General features: G+C 57.1%; 9 protein-coding genes across 9 annotated transcripts; 5 read left to right on the top strand and 4 right to left on the bottom strand.

The window, feature by feature from the left end:
• Window positions 1-1,000: 1,000 nt before the first annotated feature.
• MKK02DRAFT_44605 (uncharacterized protein) lies at window positions 1,001-1,752 on the top strand (the record flags this gene model as incomplete). The annotated part of the gene is made up of 2 exons (XM_053093010.1): window positions 1,001-1,212; window positions 1,266-1,752. 2 exons carry the CDS (start codon window positions 1,001-1,003, stop codon window positions 1,750-1,752), a joined length of 699 nt encoding a protein of 232 aa, XP_052945684.1.
• A 219-nt stretch (window positions 1,753-1,971) lies between these two features.
• Window positions 1,972-3,246, bottom strand: MKK02DRAFT_25996 (RmlC-like cupin domain-containing protein; the record flags this gene model as incomplete). The annotated part of the gene is made up of 4 exons (XM_053087128.1): window positions 1,972-2,285; window positions 2,348-2,526; window positions 2,575-2,880; window positions 3,017-3,246. The coding sequence occupies 4 exons, from the start codon at window positions 3,244-3,246 to the stop codon at window positions 1,972-1,974; spliced, it is 1,029 nt and encodes a 342-aa protein (XP_052945683.1).
• Window positions 3,247-4,804: 1,558 nt separating this feature from the next.
• Window positions 4,805-6,324, top strand: MKK02DRAFT_33222 (uncharacterized protein; the record flags this gene model as incomplete). Its single annotated transcript, XM_053088676.1, has 2 exons — window positions 4,805-5,483; window positions 5,528-6,324. The coding sequence occupies 2 exons, from the start codon at window positions 4,805-4,807 to the stop codon at window positions 6,322-6,324; spliced, it is 1,476 nt and encodes a 491-aa protein (XP_052945682.1).
• A 437-nt stretch (window positions 6,325-6,761) lies between these two features.
• Window positions 6,762-7,358, bottom strand: MKK02DRAFT_44602 (uncharacterized protein; the record flags this gene model as incomplete). The annotated part of the gene is made up of 1 exon (XM_053093009.1): window positions 6,762-7,358. The coding sequence occupies one exon, from the start codon at window positions 7,356-7,358 to the stop codon at window positions 6,762-6,764; it is 597 nt and encodes a 198-aa protein (XP_052945681.1).
• Window positions 7,359-7,843: 485 nt separating this feature from the next.
• MKK02DRAFT_44601 (opioid growth factor receptor conserved domain-containing protein) lies at window positions 7,844-8,894 on the bottom strand (the record flags this gene model as incomplete). The annotated part of the gene is made up of 6 exons (XM_053093008.1): window positions 7,844-8,175; window positions 8,268-8,346; window positions 8,385-8,506; window positions 8,590-8,603; window positions 8,662-8,827; window positions 8,879-8,894. The coding sequence occupies 6 exons, from the start codon at window positions 8,892-8,894 to the stop codon at window positions 7,844-7,846; spliced, it is 729 nt and encodes a 242-aa protein (XP_052945680.1).
• A 417-nt stretch (window positions 8,895-9,311) lies between these two features.
• MKK02DRAFT_44600 (uncharacterized protein) lies at window positions 9,312-10,349 on the top strand (the record flags this gene model as incomplete). Its single annotated transcript, XM_053093007.1, has 5 exons — window positions 9,312-9,543; window positions 9,594-9,696; window positions 9,743-9,907; window positions 9,954-10,158; window positions 10,209-10,349. 5 exons carry the CDS (start codon window positions 9,312-9,314, stop codon window positions 10,347-10,349), a joined length of 846 nt encoding a protein of 281 aa, XP_052945679.1.
• A 108-nt stretch (window positions 10,350-10,457) lies between these two features.
• MKK02DRAFT_36907 (protein-vacuolar targeting-related protein) lies at window positions 10,458-13,221 on the bottom strand (the record flags this gene model as incomplete). Its single annotated transcript, XM_053089517.1, has 12 exons — window positions 10,458-10,724; window positions 10,774-11,124; window positions 11,172-11,224; window positions 11,275-11,425; window positions 11,470-11,904; window positions 11,946-12,050; window positions 12,101-12,220; window positions 12,276-12,375; window positions 12,424-12,601; window positions 12,653-12,761; window positions 12,820-13,019; window positions 13,071-13,221. The coding sequence occupies 12 exons, from the start codon at window positions 13,219-13,221 to the stop codon at window positions 10,458-10,460; spliced, it is 2,220 nt and encodes a 739-aa protein (XP_052945678.1).
• Window positions 13,222-13,543: 322 nt separating this feature from the next.
• Window positions 13,544-17,143, top strand: MKK02DRAFT_33220 (muts domain V-domain-containing protein; the record flags this gene model as incomplete). Its single annotated transcript, XM_053088675.1, has 11 exons — window positions 13,544-13,820; window positions 13,883-14,082; window positions 14,125-15,572; window positions 15,617-15,708; window positions 15,758-15,990; window positions 16,038-16,159; window positions 16,204-16,515; window positions 16,565-16,805; window positions 16,853-16,915; window positions 16,953-17,078; window positions 17,120-17,143. The coding sequence occupies 11 exons, from the start codon at window positions 13,544-13,546 to the stop codon at window positions 17,141-17,143; spliced, it is 3,138 nt and encodes a 1,045-aa protein (XP_052945677.1).
• Window positions 17,144-18,154: 1,011 nt separating this feature from the next.
• MKK02DRAFT_24602 (serine/threonine-protein kinase) lies at window positions 18,155-21,611 on the top strand (the record flags this gene model as incomplete). The annotated part of the gene is made up of 7 exons (XM_053086910.1): window positions 18,155-18,332; window positions 18,403-18,622; window positions 18,669-18,960; window positions 19,005-19,220; window positions 19,264-21,079; window positions 21,126-21,263; window positions 21,307-21,611. 7 exons carry the CDS (start codon window positions 18,155-18,157, stop codon window positions 21,609-21,611), a joined length of 3,165 nt encoding a protein of 1,054 aa, XP_052945676.1.
• Window positions 21,612-21,996: the final 385 nt, after the last annotated feature.

The raw sequence follows: 21,996 nt of genomic DNA, 5'->3' as shown, positions 1-21,996 counted from the left end.
ACGGAGTATCGCGTGGTAGTATATCGGTGCAGGGTATGCGGCCTGAAAGTACGGGATTCTGAGACCTCTTTGGCGATTTATTGAGACAAAGGTAACGAGGATACTAACAACTGTGCATCACTTTCGATCACATTCAGGCACAGCCGCTTGCTCCCTCCAGGCACAGAAAGGATCCGAACCACAGCAAGGGGCAGGATAGCGATGAGGGGGACTTGCAACGCGAGATTGATGCTCTGCTTCCCCCGTGTTTCACCGTCTAGATCCGTGTTTCAGATCTTATCGCCCCCCATCTCCACCGCCAAACGCGTCATGGTCGCGCGATAAACTCTGCTTCTCCGCGCGGTCGACAGGAAGGGGGTAAGCATGGTCTTTCGGGCGAGGTATACACTCTCCCCTCAAAGGAGTTTCGGATCGGGAAAGATCTGGCTTCCCCGAGATTCGCCATCCTTCAAGTGGCCAAGTGGAGGCTAGATCTGTATCCGTGCCTGTGCCTGACGCCAGTGGAAGATTGCTTGTGTGCCGCGTACAGAGTTCTTCTTGCTTGACACCACGCTGGGACTGGCCTCGCATGGCGCCCGGCGACAAGCGGCTCAGCGCCGAGGGAGTTCGCGCATGGTTGGCTTGCTAGCACGGCCAGCCACGAGGCAGATCTGACAATCTCCGCACAGCTCGGTCCTGCTGTCTCCGGATTGTCCATCTCACACAGCTCACTAGTCCTTAGTACCCTCATCTTGACTATCCCTGGACCCTATCCTCATCCCCAACGTCCGCTTGTCCCGCAGATTGGACATGCATGGTACGATAAGCTGACACACTGACCTTGTCCTCCTGAGGTATAAGAGCCCCTCACCCCCACTCCACAAATCCCCATCTCATGCTCATCCACCGAATTCATCCCAAGTCACCCTTCTCTCCACGTCGTCCACCACCCACCATCACTAGATCAACATCACAACCACCCTCCACACCTCCTCTCATCACCACCCTACACCTACCTACCATGTCTCAAGTCGCTACCTACTACTCTGACGACGCGTCTCCCGGCTCCGGCAGCCCTACCGAGCACAAGGTCCACACCAACGGCGGCGCCGTCAAGAACTACGGGAACGGCGTCGACAAGCTCGCCTACAGCGACGATGAGGCGGATGTGAAGCTCAAGAGCACGGACGGGAGGGTGTTCAAGGTCCACTCTTACCTTCTCAAGGCTCAGGGGTGAGCCATCCCACCTTCAATCCCTCTTCGTGGAGATCTCAGCTCATGCCCAGGCCCCACTTCCGCTCCCTCCTCGTTCACCCTCCCTCGGACCCCATCCCCATCGACGCCTCCACCAAGATCCTCAAGCTCGTGCTTGACCTCATGCACCTCAAGCCCGCCCCCTCCGGCGCTATATGGGCGTACCGCACCCAGATCCTCAAGCTCTGCGACGACCTCCAGCTCAAGGGGGTCGCAGAGCGCGTCCTCTTCAGCATGCACGAGAACGTCGATAAGGATGCCTGGGCGGTCTTCTGCCTCGCCAGCCAGCACAACAGCAGCGCGCTCGCTCGGTCGGCCCTTCGCGCGATGGACAACGGGGAGGGTAAGGAGGGAGGCATCAAGCTGGACAAGCTCGGTCCGGATGCGGTCAAGGGGGTCGCGACGCCGTATCTCCTCGGCGTGTTTGCGGCGGCGCTCAAGGCGGCGGAGGCGGCCGACAAGGGGGTCCAGGTCGGGTGGAAGGAGGTTGCAGCCAACTTTGTCCCGATCTCGGTTTGAGAGTAGCTAGCAACTGTACCTAGCACAGTATCATACTCATATCTCTTAACGATAGCTACCCCTGTGTCTAGTAGCGTGATGCAAGCCTGCTTTGACGCCTTTCCAGACAGTCAGCTTTCAGTGAGCGCTGCTGCCGTATCATTCAGTGATAGTCTTGCACACTCGTCAGATGTCATCACACTCCATGCATGCCGTATCTGCAGCTCTACATCGATTGATTTATCCCCGCATAGCCTGTCCAATCTCGCTCTGCCACCCCACCGCCCTCTCGAACCCATTCTTGCCCGTCCTATAGTCCATCACAGCCTCCCGCACCTGCCTCTCGGAAGTGACGACAAACGGACCATACTGCACGACCGGCTGGTCGAGCGGCTCGCCAGCGACGAGGATGAAGTGAGTGTCTTCCGGAGCGTCAAGGTGGTCTGGTCGACGAAGACGAACCCCGGTCTGGCCGGGCTGGGTGGAGAGGACGAGGGTGTGGAATTTGGGGTGGATAGTGGGATCGGAGTCGATCTGGAGGGCGCCTTTGATGACTGGGAGTCAGCAACAGCCACATCATAAGGATCCGAGTAGAATACTAGAGACTGTTACTCACGGTAGACGAATCCAGTCCATCCTTCTGGCAAAGGCTGGAACACCTCCACTCCTGGCTTGGACAGCTTGTAGTCAAAGAACCAACACCCGCCTACAGGCCTGACGAAGCCGGTCGTACCGTGTGATTCACCCGAAATTATGGTGACCGAGACGCCGTCTTGTGGGTGGATGGTATCGATGCTACCTCGTTAGCTTCGCCCACCTCTAAACCCGAATGTGATTACTCACTCTTTTGCCTTCTTCTCCTGATAAGTCGGCTCGCACATCTTATCCTTCGCCGGCAGATCCACCCAAAGCTGTATCCCCACAGCAGGCTCCACCTTGGCCGGATCTTCATCAAAGGACGGCATCTCGGCGTGTACGATCCCCCGCCCGGCAGTCATCCACTGGACGTCCCCAGTCTCGAGCAGACCCGCGTTGCCCATGAAGTCTTCGTGCCGATTCGAGCCTCCGGTCATATACGTGACCGTTGACATCCCTCGATGAGGATGATCAGGGAAGCCAGCGCCTGGGTTGACCGTGAAGTTGTCCAGCCTGATTAATCAGCTCAAATACGCAAGGGGGAACGCGCGCGGGAACGATGAGACGGCAACTCCCGCTGTGTGATCGCGATGGCAGAACAGAGGATCGTAAGAGGTAGTGATGTGCCCTAACTGGTCATAAGACTCACATGAGGAAGGGAGAGAGATTCCGAAGCGCCGCAGTTCCAATACTCCGCCGCACGGTCGCACCGGCCCCTTCGGCGGTCTCGACGGCATATACGGACTTGACGACAGTGCGGGAGTGCTGAGCAGCGGCAGTGGTCGCATTAGAGGTTGACATAGCTCTTTTATTGAAAGTCGAGATGATGTTGGAAGGGGTAGTGATTGATCGTAATGCTCGGACAGGTGCGAGAGTCATGCGTCGATTAGATGGGGAAGAGGTGAGATGTCTGGATTTTCCCGGTCTTTATAGATCGCCTTTGGACAAGATGACCCAGCGACGATGCTTCCAGTGAGTTCGAGTCAGTTCTATCGATGAAGGCATGACCAAGTACCAGCTGAATAATGTGTGCGCATCAAACGTGGACGGTGGAGACGGCTTGGTGATCAGCGCCCGATGACTGCTAAACCCGGCTAAAATGGGACGTTCCGTCGGAACCAGCCGTGCCTGGTGGAGACCAGAGTGGCGGTAAGATCCCGCAGTAAGATCCGGGTGGCAAGTAGGCGGTCTTCGCTACTTCTCTTCTATGAGCTTCACCGGTACGGATTCGCAGGGACCAGGACAGCTAGAGTCTCAAGCACCGATATGATTCTGACTGCCAAAGTCTGGCAATCTACCGGTGGCAGCGAGCATCTTCGGCTCATCTTTCCTCTCTAAGGTCCTCCGGCCCAGCGGTCCATCACGGTCCATGTAAGATTATTCTGGGCGGGTCTTGTACTCCCGTCGCTGTCGCTATGGAATATACTTGCCGTGCTGCGGCATGCTATTGCTGTTCACCCCAGGAGCCAAGCCCGAGCCGGCCAGGTCACGCTCTGGACCGATTCACCCCACACTTTCCAGCTCCCCATAGCCACAGATCCCGCATTTCATAATGGCCGTTGCTGCGCACTCTGTGCACTCGAAGTGAGTCGAAGCAGCTGGCAGAGACGGCTGCTGTGTCGCGCGCCTGGACTTTTGCCACAGAACTTTTACCGTCAACTGCCGTGTGCCAGTGGAGGTTCCCCGCCAGACCCCGCATTCCGTCGTCATCTCTCGTCATCCCCCTCATAATGAAACGCCCTGAAACTCAGGCACGAGACCCTTACTCCAGCAATCCCCTTTTTTCCTATCTCGGCAATCTTGTAATCTTTCCCTGACAGTGGCGGTCAACTCAGGTTGAAAAGCAAATAGGCTGCAAGCAGCAAAGAGGGTCAGAGCGAGCTCGCAGCAGCTTGCATTGCATGCCTCAGTCTTCCGATCATACTCATAGCCTCTCACTGTACACTATATAGTCTCACCCACAGGCGAGCATACAGCCCGCCTCAGCGACAAAAGCAGGCTGCCCAAAGGGTACGGTGACAACCGGTACCTTCCAGTGAGTGGATCTTGTTTGCGGGGATATGAGTGCAGATTGGGTTTCGGTTCTCGGAGGACATGAGGAGGCTTGCATGGAATGTGGATTGGGGAGCAACTGCGCATTGGGACTGGGACTCCCGTGTTCTGTCCAGAAGATCGTAGAGAGCAAAGAGGAGCGCTGAGGAGCAAGACGAGCCCCGGGACTCGGATGAGAGCGGAGAAACCTGGATGTCTCAGATGGAAAATTGTCCTCCCGCCAAGGCACCAGGGCCGAATGCTGACTGCACAGCTCCTTTCACAACCCCAGAACAGTCAGCTGCAAGGCTTGGACGATAGGACGATACAGCACAGAGCAATTGTACCCAACCTCTTCGTACCGTACCCCCAGGACCGGAAACCGTCGCCCTTGACTTGACCGAGCATGTCATTCCAATCGCTCACTGCCTCGCGAGCAGCGGTGACCTCAGCCTCACAAGCTCCAGCGCCTGCCTCTTCGGCAGCACCCGCATCATCTGCCGCTGCAGCGACGACCCAAGCCCGTGCTTCGTCTCAGGCCGCAGCCGCACCCGCTAGCTCAGCAGCAGCCAGCACGGCCGCCGCTGCCACATCCGCTGCTGCACCTGCTGCTTCCACTTCAGCCGCTGCTCCAGCCGCTGCAGCGGCCTCGTCATCCTCTAGGGCATCCTCCTCGGCGGCAGCGTCCTCCTCAAGCGCCGCCGCATCCTCGTCATCAGCCGCAATATCCTCCTCGGCCGCCGCATCTTCCTCTTCGGCCTCCCGGACATCATCCGCTTCCTCTTCTATTGCCTCATATGTCGGTTCTTCCGCCCAGACCACATCCGGCGGCAGCTCTACCCTCCCAGGAAGCACCATCGGCGCTATCGCTGGCGGCGTTGTCGGTGGACTCCTCTTTATCGCCCTTGCCTTCACTTGCTGGCGGCGCATGAAGGGGAGGAAGAACCGCGTACCGCCACCTCCTCCGAGAGACATGGCCTTCGTACCGAGTACTGCTCGGTCCAGAGCTGTGTCTGGCGGCATGATGGAACAAGGCTTAGGAATGGGCGTAGGCGGTATACATAGGGAGAACTCGTTTGCTACCCGTAAGCTGCCTCCAATCCAACATGATTTTCCGCTAATGCCTTAGTCCTGCACACCAATCCTGCTGGCCAGATGTCCCGCAACCCCTCCTACTATAATACCTACCCCATCGCCACCCCTTCCACCCTAAATGGATCCCCTCCCGATACCTCCCCCGAAGTCCACCCAGTCGAAGACCCGGCGCTTCTCGGCGGTATGGTCGGGGCCGCCAGCGCGCCCATGATGGCTTCCGGTTCTAGCTCGTCCAACTACGCCGGAATTGGCGCGGGCGGAGAGGACCAGCAACGACCCGCTTCTCGGAGCAGCCGGCGTATCTCCTCGGTCGACAGGTTGCGGATGGAAGCGGCCACCGGTATTCGGGGCGACCGCCCATCCTCGCCCGCGCCCTCGGCGCTCTACTTCCCCTCACCCCATCCTGCCCCATATCCCGTTCCCGAAGATTCAGTTCCAGAAGGCAGCGTCACCCCTCCCTCGCCACCATACCCTTACTCGCCCAGCCGAAGCTCCAGCTCGCCCATGCTCAGCCAAGGTGGCTATCCGAGACCAGCGAGCATGTCGTCCCTCTCCAGTAGGGGTCACAACTACCTGCACGTGGGTCCCGCTAGGGGCGCACCGCATCAGGGCAGACCGGTGCAGCTGGAGATGCCCAGACTGCTCTCGGGGGGCTCGGCGGAAGGACCGACAAGTCCGTTGTCGCAGAGTGGGGAGTGGGGGAACAAGCGGTACAGCGGTGGGATGCCTCCCGTTCACGGTAAGCCGTCCTCGCGACAAGACTTGTGTGGCCATGCTAATCGCCCTAGACTATCTACCCAACCCATACCCCTCATCACCGCCCCAATCTAGAAATCACCGTCGCATGCCCTCGGGTCAATCATCGAGCGGTCTATCAAGACCACAGTAAAATAGTCATCGGACAGTTCGCACACGATTAGCCCGGCACATCATTATTCATAGCTCCACCTTGTAGACTTCTTCTTGGGATTTAGATGGCCTAGGACATACACGTATATAGGGCCGAACAGCTATATCCAACTTGTATTTGATGTAGCAAGATTGCTGCCCCCGGCGCTGGTGTTCTTTGGCTTCTGAACCCGAGCATGTGTGGTCCGAGGTTGTCCGCCTGCCGGCTCGGGAGGCCGACTGCGTATATAGGCAGTGTGCGTGAAGTCCAGCTGACTGGCAGTCTATTGGCATGACTGACTGCTCAAGGTCAGCTTCCTCTTCAGGAGTTGGACTAAGGGAGCAACTCACGTTGGTGGGTCCGGCGATCCGAGCGGGTCTCACGATATGGCTCCCACTTCCTCCCCAGCGCCTTGCCCGGCCCCTTGTTCCCTATCATCCACCAGCTCAATCCTCGTACAGTCCGCCTCCTTTATCAAAACCAACCCCAGCCCCCTTCCGCCCCACCCGGTCCCTGGTCCACCGAAAGGCTCCGACCGGGGGTCCCACTGCTCCCCGTTCTCCCATCTTTCCTGCAAGCCCCTCTCGACTTCTTCCCTTCTCCGGAGCAGATCTTCCCGATCCCCGTGAAGCTCCAGCTCGCGGTTCACATCAAACAGGTCGCCGAGCCAGGACGGGAACTCTTCCGCTTCGGACAGGACCATGTTGCCTCCGCCGTCGATAACGTGTAGGAGGCCGACCACTGTACGGCGATCCTTGAGGGTCACGCGGAGTGGGCGGTCCAGGAGGGCAGTGAGGAAGGAGGTGGCTTCTTCGGGGGTAGGGCGGGATATGGGCTCGGAGAGGGCGAGAGCGGGTTGAGGAGGGCTTTGGATGTCCGACGGGGAGGTGGATGTCGGGGCGCTCGATGTAGCCGAGGCGGTCTGCACAGGGGAGATCTCGTGCCCTTGTCCAGGATCTGGTCTGGCGAGAGACATGGCCTGACTCTGCACCGCGATCAAGACGATGGACTAGAGCAAGGATTACCAGAAGATATGGACGCTCATCACACCTGGCCTGTCATGGCGCACGGATTACGGTCCACTACCAGGTACTATGTACTGCCTGTACCTAGTACTTAGCGAGACCAAGACCTCGTCAAATCGTACTGCAAGAGAGCTGCCGCACATGAGAGTAGTGGTAGCGGTAGACACTAGGCGGGCAGCAGAACATAGGGAGAAACAAGGGAGAAAGCCACCTTGAGGGGAGACATATACTTGCCCGATCCTGTGAGACCGTTCCGCCCCGTATTGATCAGTCTGGAGGGCATGAGTATGGCACACCGATATCATATCTCGGCGCTCGTGTCTTCTGACAGGTTACATTGCGCTTCGTCTAAGAGATGTACACGTACAGGTGCGCCTCGAGCGCAATGTTGCTGGCTCCGCTCCTCCCTCCCCGACCATTGCCTTTCCCGTCCCCCTCAAGCCTCTCCCGCCTGTGCCTGTCTGGCCTCAAACCACCCTTCCCACTCCTTCATCCCCCACTTCACCTCTCCCTTCCCACCCCGCTTCTCCACAATCTCCCTCACCACCTCTCGCTCTCCCTCATCTTTCAGACAGTTGACCCACCACCGTTCGAGACTCTGGCCGTGCATTATGCTTGGGCTGAGGTCGAGGTGTCCCTCCGAGTGTAGAGCCGTGAAGAAGAGGACGTGCGGTGCGGCGAGGGATGAGAGTGGAGGGAAGAGGGCGAGGAGCTTGAGGATTCGAGTGAGGCGGAGGAGGTTGTGTGGTGCGTGGGTGAGATTACGGACTGATAGTCAGTACACTAGCACAGCTTCAGAGCCATTGCAGTAGGTGTTGACCTGTGCATCGTTGGCCGGTGTAGTGAGTGATGGGACCTACGCCTTGCCTTGTGGTCATCTGCTAATGACAACCGGTTCTGGTTCGCCCTATCCACCTTGATACCATAGAAAGCCATCATCTACGCCTGTCAGCCACTCCTCGCCAAACATCACGTACCATGCTGTATGATCTGAGTAGCCGATCAATGACACTCTCGTCTGCTATCATCGCCTGCAGCTCGTGCTGCTGTAAAGGCTGAGCTCGGTAATTAACCCCTTGTTCCGGAATGGGGAAGAGCCCTTCAGAGTCAGCCTCGTATCAGGCCGATGCGTATCAGGCGGATGCACCACGAAGACGTTGCGTGAAGACTTAGCTGACTCACATTGTATGTAGCCACTGTATAAGTCAGATCTATCATCCCGGTGAGGGAGGAGATCGGGGAAGGAAGACATACTGATTCGCTTCCAGTTCCTCGTAATCCCGACTATACCGCCGCATGAACGCATCATACGTCAACCCCTCAGGCATCATCGGCCTCTCATTTCGGTAGAAGTCGAGGTTGGCCTTCTTATCGGTGTCATTAGGGGCACCCGGATAGCCCGCAAGGAAGATCTGCACATCTGAGTGTCAGCGAGTTGACTCATCGATGATTGGCAAGCAGCGCGACATACCCCGAGGTACGGCCATACAGAGCGATGAGCTACTGTATGATTGAGAGAGTGAGATGTGAGTGATAGCTGTAGGTAGGCGGATGTAGGTCAGAGGAATAGCAGATTTGAAGGTTAGAGTACGAAAGGTTGAAGTGAGGATCCGGGGCATCACCTCGAGGTCTTGTGCGATTTTGAGACGAGCGGTTGGTGCGAGCTTGCGTTGCCTCGTGGTGAATCTCAACCAGGCCGGCGTGCGATGTCCCCTTCCGTCTATAGCCTCAGCTAGTCGACGAGACTCCAGAGATAGGCAAGATACCTTGAGGAAGGGCAATGTACTGTAAGTGACAGCTGGACAGATCCAGGCACGACAACGAATTCCTCGCCGCCGAAGATCCGAAATTTCCACCCATCATACATCTCGCGCTTACACCACACCCGCCATCCGTATCGCATAATGTCGCTCTCCCTGTTCCCCTCGCTCAGAGCGAGCTCTTCCCGCCTACCTCTCGCTCCCGTCATGCCCCTCCGGCGGCACTTCCACGCCTCCCCGCCCACCTCCGCCGTCGATATCGGAACGACCGTCCAGTCCGTGGACAAAGCCCTGGCGGACTTGCAAAAGTCATCAGCGCAGATGCGAAGGTCTGGGCGGAATTTGGACATCACGGCGATGGCTACGCCGGTAATCGGTGCGCTCGAGGATCATACGAAGGTTGAGAACGGTGCTGATACGAGGCAGAAAGAACGGTTGAGCCGCCATTCCGCTTCAGTTGGCTCTTCCGATCCAAGGGGAGGGCGTACGCTTCGCAGCGGTTCGTGAGATTCAGGACGACACGGAAATTGTGAGCTGAACAAGCGCCACCGGAGCCGCAGAAGCTGACGGAGTAGCTTGAATGATATGATCCAGAAAGACCTCTTCCCCAAGCGGAAAGGATCTAATTTCTTGTCGTCCATGGTGCAGGGCGTACTTTGCCTACGGCCGACGCACAAGGCAGGGTTATTGATGAAGGATCTGGAGAACGTATATGCGCGGTTCAACGAGGCTCAGGCAGCGTAAGCCCCGAGTTTTACGCTGAGGCGAGCGAGGCTGATGTACCAGTGGGGACGAAGTTCGGATACGAGCTCTGGCCACTGGCGAAGCACTGGCATTATCTCAAAAAGTGGCCAAAGCGAAGCGGCAGATGAAGTGGGAGCTAGTAAAGAGCAATGCGGAGCCAAAGTTGATCAGCGCGCGGATAACACCACTGGACGCAGAAGGGAGATTGGAATTGGCACAGGTTGTAGTGCGATTCGATACAGATCAGGTGAGCGGTCTTCCATCGGATCGACGAACGACATAATGCTGATTGCTTAGGCCCTGACGACAAAGGGCGGGCAGGGATCGCAGACCAAGCAACAGCGAGTTGTGGAGAATTGCGTGTTTGAGAGGCATCTGCCAACCAAGCGCGGATGGAGGATAAAAGAGTCGCTGGAGACAAGCGTTCCGGACGTATGAGCGTAGTCAGTATGAGGCTGCGATCATGTATCTCCTACCTCTCACCTGTCAGTCTGCCTTCAACGATCGCTTCACACAGCTGGTCAACAATTTTACAGTGTCTGCATCTTACATGACTGGATTACCCCATGCGTGCTCCTTGATCCAATCCGCCCCATGCTCCATGTATTCTTCCCTCGACACCCTCGCGGCCTTCGCCTCGTCCGTTACGCTCCAACTCGCCATGCCCTTCCACGCCTCCAGCTTGGGATCCCCGCCGTCCCATGACGAAACGATCTTTAGGGGTGCTCGGAATGGAAGTACGGGGGTGAGAGCGTTTCTCAGTCGAGGGATGAAGTTTGGTATACTCGAGGCGCCACCGGTGACGAAGATACACTAGGTCGTGAGCTTGGCATAAAAGACGTTTCGGACGTTCGAAGCTCACCTGCATCATCTTCCTCCGTTGTTCCTCCTCGAACCCATTCAAGAGCCACCCCGCCACTTCGCCGAGACCCGCCGAATCCACGCCAAACATTGCAGGCTGGAAGTACGCCTCGGGTACGCGAATCCGCTCGACATTCAGGTGTAATTGATAGCTCTGCCTCAGATCTGTCGGGTCAAACCGATCCGCCGCCCCACCACGAACAAAGGCGTTGATGAGGGCGTTCTTGACTTGTGCTCGACCGACCATGGTATCATCCTCGGTGAAGGTGGTGTCGTGCTGCAGTAGCCTGGACTCGATAGATTGTAGGGTTGTGAGGTCGTCCTCTTCCGCATCCGAGTCTTCCTCTCCGCCCTGGCTATCAGCTGTGTGCATGTGAAGCTTGAGTGACCAAGACTTACCACTTCTCGATATACCGCCCAGTCCGAGTCGTCTTTACCAAACCCATCGTCGTCTATACCAGTCAGCTTATGAGGCACGCCAAATCAGTCCCGCTTGACTAACCATCTCCCTTCTTCCTCTTCTTGGTGTTGACGACCTTATCTTCGGCTGCCAGATTGGCGATCGTCTTCATCCTAGATTGGGCAGCAGCGGATTTCCGGTCTTTCCGCTGCGACTTTGTCTTTTTACGGCTCTCCATCCGCAGCATGACAGCCTGAATGTCAGCACATCACTTTCTCAAGTCAAGACTGTACTCACCTCCTGCTCCAGCCTCAATCTCTTCGCCCACGATTCGGGATCCGCCAATCTCGCCTCCTCTTCCTTCCGCTCATCTTCTAACCGGCGTTCCTTTGCCCTCTCCTTCTCCTCCCTGACCTTGACCCGCGCCTCCCAACCAGCCTTCATCAACCTTTGCCGCCGTTTCTCTCGGAGTTCGTCCTCATTCAACTCCTCATCCGGCCTGTCCACCATCGGGAACACGGGATCCTCTTCTGGCTCTGCATCCTCCCCAGCATCCTTCTTTTGCTTGCGCTTGATATCCGCGTCGGTCTTCTTGACCCAGGCTTCGAGTTCTGCTTCAGACTCGAAGTCCGTTTCGGAAAGGACAAGGTCGAGGAAGTCATCAGGAGCCAGGAGGGAGCGCTGGAGGAGGATGTTGCGGTATATCTCAAGGGCGGAGATCTTTTCGGCAAGCTGCGAGTCAGCTTATTCCCGAAGGATGGTACAGGACATACCTTCTCGGCCCTCTGGGTCTTCTGCATCTCCTGCAATCTTCTTCCATGCTCTTTCCGCTTCTCGCTCTGAGCCGCAAGCTCGGCATCAGTCTTCTCGACCACATCCTGATAGGATCAGTGCGTCTCAGCGCGTACGAGGCGACGCTGTCACTTACTGGTACAGTGAACGGGAACTCGATGATCTTGGTCATGGCGGACAGCGTTGCCGGGTTCTCCAGAGTCCGAAGTTCTGCTTCATAATCGGTGGAGAAGTAGCAGGTCTCGCGAGCCATAAACTGGGTTGTCAGCGAAAGTCCGAGCTTCGACGATGGTGAGTGAAGAGTGACGCACGGTAGCTTGTGGTATTGTCACCTTGAGCGGGAACGTCGGATACTTCAACTGAGCGAGCTTGAGCAGCAGCTCTGACATGTTCACACCGCCTAAAGGTATTCTATATGTCAGCTAGGCTTGATGACAGATTTGAAGGAAAGCTGCTTACCTCTTTGATCGGCTGAGGATGCCTCTGCCATTGACGACAGGTATCACCGTCGTAGCATTATGGCCCATACTGATAGCCAATCCGTCCGAATGCTTCTGCCTCGAGAAGGCAAAGAGCGAGTCTATACCATATGTCACGGAGGGAGCATTGTACATCTCGAAGAGGAGCTCCGAAGTCACTGAAGATCAGCTGGGACCTCTACGCGCAACGAGAACACACAGCGACTTACGAGCTCGTGTGAACAAGGGATTGGCTAGCCGTTCTGTCATCACTATCGGATGTTCTATCCTTGCCGTATCTATTCCCAGTGTGAGGAAGGTGAAGTCCAGCGCGCTTTCCTGCAAGAGTCAGCTCTGAGCTCCGCTGCGCCAGGCATGTGCAGGTCAGTAGACATACCAGCACATCCCCATGAACCAGCAAGTCCCCGTCGAACACGGACCGCCCATTCGACCTGGAGTTGGCATCCGCCTCTATGTCCCGCCCAAAGAGCATAATGTTCCGCCCCTGTTTCCGCTCTTTGTACTTGGCGACAACGTTCGGTCTGTCAATGTACGGCGTTGATTGCGTCGAGAAGCCAGCTCGCCATGAGCTCGAGCCTGATGTTGTAAGCTATACGGCTTCCAGCTCGAGGAGCAAGTCAAGATCACCATTGTCTATGCAGATGACGGGGTCTGCATGGGCTATTGAGCGATACTGGAATGCAGGTTGAGGTTGGGCATCATAGGTCGTCTCCGGGACATAGAGGACATTCGACCGGCCCCTGGTCGAGGATGATGCCTCCGGCTGGTCGAAGTCCATCCTGGGTCTGATATCGATGCGATACTGATGCTAGGGGTATTTCAGGATATGTATGGAGGACAGAGACCTATTCTGTTCGAAGCAGCTCCAGAGCTCTTGGTGAGAGAGCTGAAACGCTCCGCCACGTGGTGAATGATGAAACCGACCGCAACGGCAGCGCCGACGACATTTTGGGCGACCTGGACGATCAAGGTGACGTTCTGACTCTTCACTTCAATATCAACTCAGTGGGACTGTCTGACTCAGTCGGACCTCACTTCTAGGCATTCTTATTCAGCGTCTGCGATAGAAAGGAGCAGAGAGTCTCGCCCGTCATGCTCAGATGATCCCCTTCAGGCGGTCGACCATCTCCGCCTTTACACCATCCCGGATCCTCAGCCATCCGATCGGCCATGCTAGCATATCCCAGCAGGGAAGAAGGCTTTGGCGGTCAGCGCCTAGCTCAGCTGCCGCAAGCAAGGCCAAGGCGTCAAAGTCCACCATCCTCTTAGGGGCACTGCCTACACATCTTACCGATGCCCAGGGGAACAAGGTCGGATCATTGCCGCCTGATCCCGGAAGGAGAGTGAAGACGGCTTCCAAAGGAAAGACATCCAAGAGTGAGCAGACCGCCCTTCTAGACCTATCAGGCCCCCTGCAAGCTCTCGGAGCTGATCATCAGCTTCCAAAGGGAAGACTTCGCTCAGCTCGTCGATGGGCGCAGAAGCTGCCGAGACGGTCCAAGCTGTATCAGAGACTGGCTACAGAGCAGCTGTTACTCGAGGAGAAGTGCCGGACAGTCCTCTGGCGGAGCAAGTGTACGAGAACTGGAAACGCTTCCCAGATGCTGTCCTTTTGACCCGAGTCGGCAAGTTCTACGAGGTAAGCCTTCACTAGTACCGCACTGCCCTGGCTGACGAGTAGTCCTACTTCGCCCCAGCGGTCGAACTGTCCTCTCTTCTTTCCCTCAAGCTCGCCTACAAGCGGTACGCTGGCGGGAATTTCCCCTTCTCCGGCTTTCCCGTACACCAGCTCGACAAGTACCTCAAAATCCTCGTACAAGATCTCGATCGAACCGTCGTCCTGGTGGAGGAATACGATGAGGAGGGCCGGAAGGAGGGGTTGGACCCAATGCGGAAGGTGGCAAGTGGGGCGGATCTGAAGGATAGGCGGGTCGGGCGGGTTGTCACTCCCGGAACGCTGGTTGAGGAGAGCTGGGTCAGCGGGGACGAGAGCCGATACCTCCTCGCTGTCTCGGTGGACACCGAGGGCGGTGGTCAGGAGGACTGTCGTGTCTCGCTGGCGTATACGGACCCGTCCACCGGAGAGTTTTTTCTGCGGGAGACAACGGTGGAGTATATCGAGGACGAGGTTGCGCGAATCGCGCCCTCCGAGATCGTCCTCGATGCTGGGCTGAAGGAGGCCTGGTACTCCGGAGAGCAGCTCGTGGGGGCTATGACCCCGGTCAACGACCTTTTCCAGCTCTTTCGAGTGCTGGGCGTGCACGTGTCTTTCGCCGTTGCGGAACACGGCGCGACAATCCGCTCTCCGCCCAGCGCACCGGCCGCACCCCAGTCGCTAGAAATGCAAGCTATTTCTCTACTCCGCCGTCACCTCGAGTACGCTCTCCGTGACTCCATGCCGGAACTCAGCAGCCCGAACAAGCAGTCATCCAGCAAGACGATGCTCATCGACGCGGCCACATTAGGCGCTCTCGAGATCCGACACGCTATCCGTCCAGGCGGTATGTCCAACGCCAGCGATTCTTTCGGTCGGTCCTCGCCTCTCTCCAGTCGCGGCACACTACTCTCTACCATGTCCCAGACTACCACTCCGTCTGGCCATCGGCTCCTCGTCAGAACCCTTACGGCCCCGTCGACTGATATCACGCTCATCAACTCTCGGCTAGACCTGGTGGAAGCTCTTGTCGGGCAGGAGGAGCTGCGGACGGATCTGCGAGATATGATACGCGGAGTAGGGGATGTCATGCGGATCGTACAGCGGTTCAAGGGGAGGAGGGGGACTGGACGAGATGCTTGGGACCTCGCGCTATGGGTGCGGAGCTTTGAGCGGGTCCTTGGGAGGATCAAGCGGGACTCGGCGGTCGAGGGAGCTGGAGGGCGGTTACAGGCGTTTATCAAATCGGTGAAGCCTCTCGCCGATCTGGCGGAATTGGTCGAGGGAACAATCGACGAAGCGGCGGTAATGAAGCAGGGGCTAAGTGAGGGAGATGTTGATGACGAAGATATGGAGCTCCAAGCGGGAGATGCGATGCTGGCGGGGAGTAAAGCACGTAAAGGCGAGAGCAAAAAGCAGCGTATCGAAAGAGAGAAGGCCGAGAACGATGTCAACCAGTGGTGGATGAAGCCGCAGTGAGTCTATCCCCGTTAAACAGCAAAGACCCGCTGATAACCAGCTTCACTGAAGAGCTCAAATCGATGCACGAGGAATTGACGGGCATGAAAGCCGGTCGGGCGAAGATGGAACGGGATCTGCGGAAGAAGCTAGGTACGTGGCCATAGATGATGATCATCTATACGAATGCTGATCTATTTAGGTGTGGAGAAGCTGTACTTGACCAAGCACCGCAATGTCTTCGTGATGTCGGTCTCAGACAGGCTCGACTACGCCAAGATCGACAAGCTGCGACAGTTCGCCAACATCTTCGAGGGCAAAGCGAGCAAACACTACGCGTACAACAGTTGGACTCAGCTCGGTGGTCAGACGGACAAGCTCATGGAGGATATGCTGTTCGCGCAACGGAGAGCTTTTGATCTGCTTCGAGACCAGGTACGTACGATCATCGCGAGGACCAGAGCACCGGCTGATCAGCTCAGATCGTGGCGCGAGCGGAAGATGTCCAGCACAACGCAGAATTGATGGATGAGCTCGACCTGGCTTTGTCGTTCGCGCAGACTGCTGCGGATCTCGGCTACGTCCGGCCGATTTTGGACGAATCGTGCGCCTTCTTCGCCTGGTTTTCAAATGAAGCTGACAGAGAAGTACGGACCTAGAGATTACCAACGGCCGCCACCCCACTGTTGAGACTTCTCTACTGAATCACTCCCGCTCCTTTACACCGAACTCGACCAGCATGACCCCGTCCTCTCACCTTCACATCATCACCGGTCCGAACCAGGGCGGCAAATCCACTCTACTGCGGCAGACAGCGGTGATAGCCATCCTTGCTCAGGCCGGAAGCTTTGTCCCCGCCGAGCGGGTCAGGATGGGCATAGTGGATAGGGTGTTCTCGAGAATAGGGGCCCGGGATGATCTGTTCCGGGATCGGAGCACTTTCATGCTGGAGATGGTCGAGTGAGTGCTGAGACCTCACCCCATGTGTCGAGTAAGCTGATGATACTAGAACCGCTGCGATACTGAGACACGCGACTGCGCGGTCGCTCGTCATCATGGATGAGATCGGACGGGGAACGACCCTCCACTCTGGCCTGTCGATCGCCTATGCCACGCTCGACCATATCTTGTCGAAGATCAAATGCCGTACGCTGTTTGCGACCCACTATCACGAAGTAGCGGATATGCTCGCGGTGGAGAAAGGCGTCAGGGATGGCGTAGAGTTCTGGTGCACTGATGTCGATGAGCTGGTTAGTGCTGCTCAAGACCATGGGACAGGATTCAGCTGATCGAGCAGGATGGCGCCTTCTCGTATCAGTACAGGCTACACAGGGGTATCAACCACAAGTCTCATGCCATAGTAAGCTTATCAATGATCACTACGACGCTACGAGGAGGGCTTCCCAGCTGATCATCGTCAGAAAGCGGCGCGGCTCGCAGGTATGCCGGATACCTTCCTCAAAACGGCTGAGATCACCCTGGTTGCGCTGGACAAGGGATTCAAGCCCTCGGAAGCCGTTCGGGTGCGTAAATTCCAGTGAGGTGGCAGGACTAAGATCCGCAGTCTCGGCTCAGTCAGCTGCTATAGCTAGCCGGCCAGATTAATGTTGATCAGCGCGGATGGGGGACAAAGGATGGTCATCTCAAGGACGTAGCATTAGATTTTATACAGCTCGAACAGTACAGCCAGAATGTCAGGTGGACCAGTTCCAGCCAGTCAGTACCAGTGGCTGGATCTCCTTGAGCACCGGGCTATAGTGAAGCACCTCCCGCCACGCTGGCTGTTCAGATTCAGTCAAATATCGCGCGTGATATTCGCTTTGGCGCGACGCGTCAAAGCGGCTCAGCCTCTGATCATCCTCAACTCTTCAAGCAATCAAGCTCACTTCGTATAATAGTCTATCGGCATATCTATCGAGGACTCCATGCTCCAACACTCTCATGCCTCGCTCCATCGCGGCAGCATAGCGCTGTATTGAATAGCGAAAGCTAATCCAACTCCCCCGAAGCGGCGTAAGGATAACAAACCAAACAACACGACCCTTTTCGGTACATCCCTTTCCAGCTGTTCCATCCGATGCAGCTCCGTCACTTGCTGCGAGCTCCGGACCATCACGCCGTGAGGGGGATGTCAACAACCCGGCTGCTCTTACCTACTTTTACCCTCAAACCTTCGCACGATGTGACCGTCCATCGGGGCATGTCAGGGAAGGGTTACGGCGCGCCTGATTTTCCTTATGTCACTCGTGCAAAAGCCTGAAGGGATATTTGGTCCCCCTGCGCTTGTGGGTCTCCGATGGCGTCTGCGCCAGCGAACCAGCGGGCGGCACAGCGAGGAGACTCGAGAGGTGTTGTTATGCGATGCTGGGAGTGGTCTTGAACGACGTCGAGTATCACTGACAATTGTTCATCTATCTTACCATACACGCTCTTTTTGACACTCGCTACACGACCAGATCTCACCACTCCGACAAGGAACACGCGCCTGGCATCGGCACACGAGCCATCTACTGTCCCGTCAGCTCAGACGGTCATCTGCGCGACCTACCTATTCCTCAACACCACACCTATATCACCTCCCTCCACACCTCTTTCGATCATGGCGGTCGAATCCACTACACAGCCGCGCGGGGAACCGTGCTCGCGTCAGGCAAGCAGCAGCCAGGCGAGCGGCAGCGTATCGCGGAAGGGCTCGACGGCGGGGAGGTCAAGAGTGCTGGATGAGCGTATGATTGGGCAGTGGAGGATAGGACGGACGATTGGCAAGGGTTCATCTGGTGAGTCTCCCTCGACGCGTCTGATCCATTTTCTCGTGGTGTCTTGAGGAACCCCAGCTGACTTGTACAGGCCGCGTCAAGATCGCCAAACACGCCATCACCGGCAAATATGCCGCCATCAAAATCGTACCTAAAGGCCTCATTATCTCGTCTCGCATGTCTGTCTCGGAGGCCGGCGCAAGGGCGGACAAGGTACTGTTGGGGATCGAGCGGGAGATCGTCATCATGAAGCTTATCGACCACCCAAACGTGCTCAACCTTTACGACGTGTGGGAGACTTCTTCGGAGCTGTGAGTACTCACCCACCGCGCGCGAGTAAACATCACTGATGCGCAGCTATCTCATCATGGAGTACGTCCCCGGGGGAGAGCTTTTCGACTACCTTGTCAAACGCGGCCGCCTTCCCGTCTCCGAGGCGCTTCACTACTTCCAGCAAATCATTCACGCCGTCGATTACTGCCACCGCTTCAACATCTGCCACCGAGATCTCAAGCCCGAGAACCTCTTGCTCGATAAGGACAAGAACATCAAGGTGGCCGACTTTGGTATGGCTGCCTGGGAAGCTGGGGAGCGGATGTTAGAGACTAGCTGCGGAAGTCCTCATTACGCGTCGCCCGAGATCGTTGCTGTGAGTTCCTCAAATCCCGTCGAGGACTGAGCTGATGGAGACAGGGCAAGGCATACCACGGTTCATCGTCCGATATCTGGTCATGCGGTATCATTCTCTTCGCCCTCCTCACCGGCCGTCTTCCCTTCGACGACGACAATATCCGCTCGCTCCTGCAGAAGGTGAAGGTCGGGGTATTTGAGATGCCGGATGAGATCAAGGGGCCCGCTCGGGACCTCTTGTTCAAGATGCTGGAAAAGGACCCGGAGAAGCGTATCCTTGTAAGTCTACTATCGCCTAACCTTGACCAGAGCTGACTGGCAGATGCCCGATATCCTCTCACATCCCTTCTTCGTCTCCCGCTCGCCTCGCCCCATCCCCGGCCGGTCTCTTGTCTCCCCTCCCAGTCTGGATGAGGTCGACAGTCCCGTCAGCTCGGCGGACGAGATCGACGAGGACATCATGAGCAACCTCAAGACCCTCTGGTCTGGTGCGGCGGATGACGAGATTGTCGCGGCTCTGATGAGCAAGGACAAGACGTGGGAGAAGGCGATCTATCACTTGCTCGTCAAGTACCGCAACAAGCACCTCGAGAACTACAACATGGAGGAGGAGGATGACGAGGCGACCCAGACCCGCCGTGCCGCTCGCAAAGCTGTCACTTCGTCCTCCCCGCCCAAGCGCAAGGGTACCGCACCTAAACGCGCTCCTCTCGGCGAGAATGAAACACTCCAGGACTCGGTGACCACTACACCCGTCCAGCGACCCCAGGCGCCAACACCCAAGAAGGCGTCCGCTCAGCCAGAGTACGAGTCGCCCGTCCCCAATCGCCCACAGAGCAAAGTCGCTTCCCGTCCCGTCATGGGTCCTCGTCCTCCAATGACCAGGGGTAATACGGCTGCTTCGGACGTCACATCTCCTGTGCATGGCACCCCATCCATTGTCCTCCAGGAGGCTACGCCCACCAAGGACATGCTACCACCCAAAATTATCCCCTCTCGCCCACAGTCGGTTGTCTCAACGGCGCCTCCTCCCGCTACCGAAGCGCAACTCGCCGCCCTCAACGTCCCACAGGTCAAGGATGAGCAGCTCCAGCACTTCTTTAATGAGGTCGCTGCTCAGCTCAACACCATGAACATCCGGTCATCGGTCGCTTCGGGCTCGTCCAGCTCGTCAGCCATCATGGGCAGCGACTACCAGGCGTACCTCTCATACCTCGGGGCGGGCGGCATCGGCGTTCCACCACAGGAGTCGGCGGGAACGGAGACCATGGTGGACTCCAACCAGTTCGCTGATGCGGATGATGACGAGACCGAGGCGGCCAGCATCCACAGCATGGCCATGTCCATCGTGCCTCAGCACTCCCCTCTCGTCGGTCTCGGGCTCGGCGGCCCGCCCCTCGGACATGGCGCACGGCCCGCACTGCACCCCTCCCCGGCGGTCAACACCAACCGATGGTCGTACGCCTCGTCCAATGGCTCGTCGTACCGCGGTCCATCGGCATCCTCCTATCCCCCACAGTCACCAAGTCCATCCATCAACCCGCAAGGCATCATGTGGGCCGATCCCAATCCCGCCCCAACTCCTCACACCCAGGTCATGTTCGCTCAGCGTGCCCCTCCTCCTCCTCCCGCAGCTCGCGTGGCCACCCGTGCAGCTCCCGCACCACCACGACCCATCAGCACCGTCTCTACCGGCGGCGAGCTTACTCGCGATGGCTCTTTCATCATCATCAACCACGCCGATACTCCGTCGGTCGACCAGGCATCGTTCGCCTCTCGCCAGTCTCAGGCCAGTTCAGGCTTCAGCGCACATCGCCAGGACGCCTTTGGCATGCTCAAGAAGAAGAAGAAGGTCACTATCGACCCGGTCGCATACTCTCCTTCTCAGTCCGGCCCACAGACCGGCGGATCCAGCGCTGGCCCTAGCTCGGGCAGTCGCAGTGACTCCAGCCCCAAACGGAGCTGGTTTAACAACCTGTTCTCGTTCAAGCCGGCGCCAGCTACACTTCTCAGCCATGCCAACATCGGGGATACGAGGGACGCGGTCAAGAGGACGCTGGCAGAACTTGGGGTCCGAGTCGCGGTCGTCGAGATTGACGGACTGAGGGGTCTCAAGTGCAAGTTTGACGACATCAAGGGTGAGTATTTTACTTGGCTTTGGGGTATCCAGGCTGATCGTCCTAGACTCGGCTGGAAACATCAACATCAAGGGAGTTCGTTTCCGTGTAGAGTTTGCGAGGTCAAACGCAGCCACAACTGGCGGGAACTACAACACTCTTGTGTCACTCGCATTGGAGAAGGGCGCACAATCTTCTTTCAGGAGTAAGTATTCTTCCGCTAGTCCACGTCCACCGCTGACTTGCAGATATCTTCAACTCCCTGAAAGCCTCCATCGAGGAGGATGCAGCCGCGCCAACACCTATCATCCGCCGCCCGCCGCCACCTATCCAAATCCACTCTTACGTCCACCCCCAGAATGAGCCTCACCCTGCCCGGGCACCCATGTCGGCCACCATCAGCGGTCCCGCGTCGCGCCAAATGCTATCGGCGCCACCAGTACGATGGACGCATTCTGCCCCCACATCACCCAACATGCCTTCGACACCTCGCTTTGATGCTTCTCCGCAACCACCTCGGTCTTCACAACTTGCTCCGGCCATCCGCTTCTAGACTACGTTGTGCTCCTCTTTATCTTCTTCATAGACATACTCTCTGGTTCTTAGGTAGTAATCGCAGGTGCTTCTTGAATTCTCTGTAGTAGCTGTATCTCTTTTAGGAATGGACTTTCGCTGTACGCTAGATCATGCAATCGCAATTGCTAATATACATCCCACAACAAGATAAGCTAGAGAAGGTCATGAATCCTATGCTACATGTCGTATATCCGTGTGTATGAGATGACGGGCCTTCGATCTTTACAATGCTAACCTCCCCCCTCTGCCTGTTCCGCCTTCCCAAATCCGCTCCTTCCGCTCCTCGTATATCGTTATCATGATAGGCCGCGATGTTGTGTGATAGCCCGCCCAGGCCGGAGTACCAGCACCAGGACCTTGGA

Source organism: Dioszegia hungarica (genome assembly GCF_025882075.1).
Source record: "Dioszegia hungarica strain PDD-24b-2 chromosome Unknown MKK02contig_8, whole genome shotgun sequence".
Taxonomy (NCBI): Eukaryota; Fungi; Basidiomycota; class Tremellomycetes; order Tremellales; family Bulleribasidiaceae; genus Dioszegia; species Dioszegia hungarica.
The sequence above is the reverse complement of the archived record's forward strand: the minus strand, read 5'-3'. Positions and strand labels throughout refer to the sequence as shown.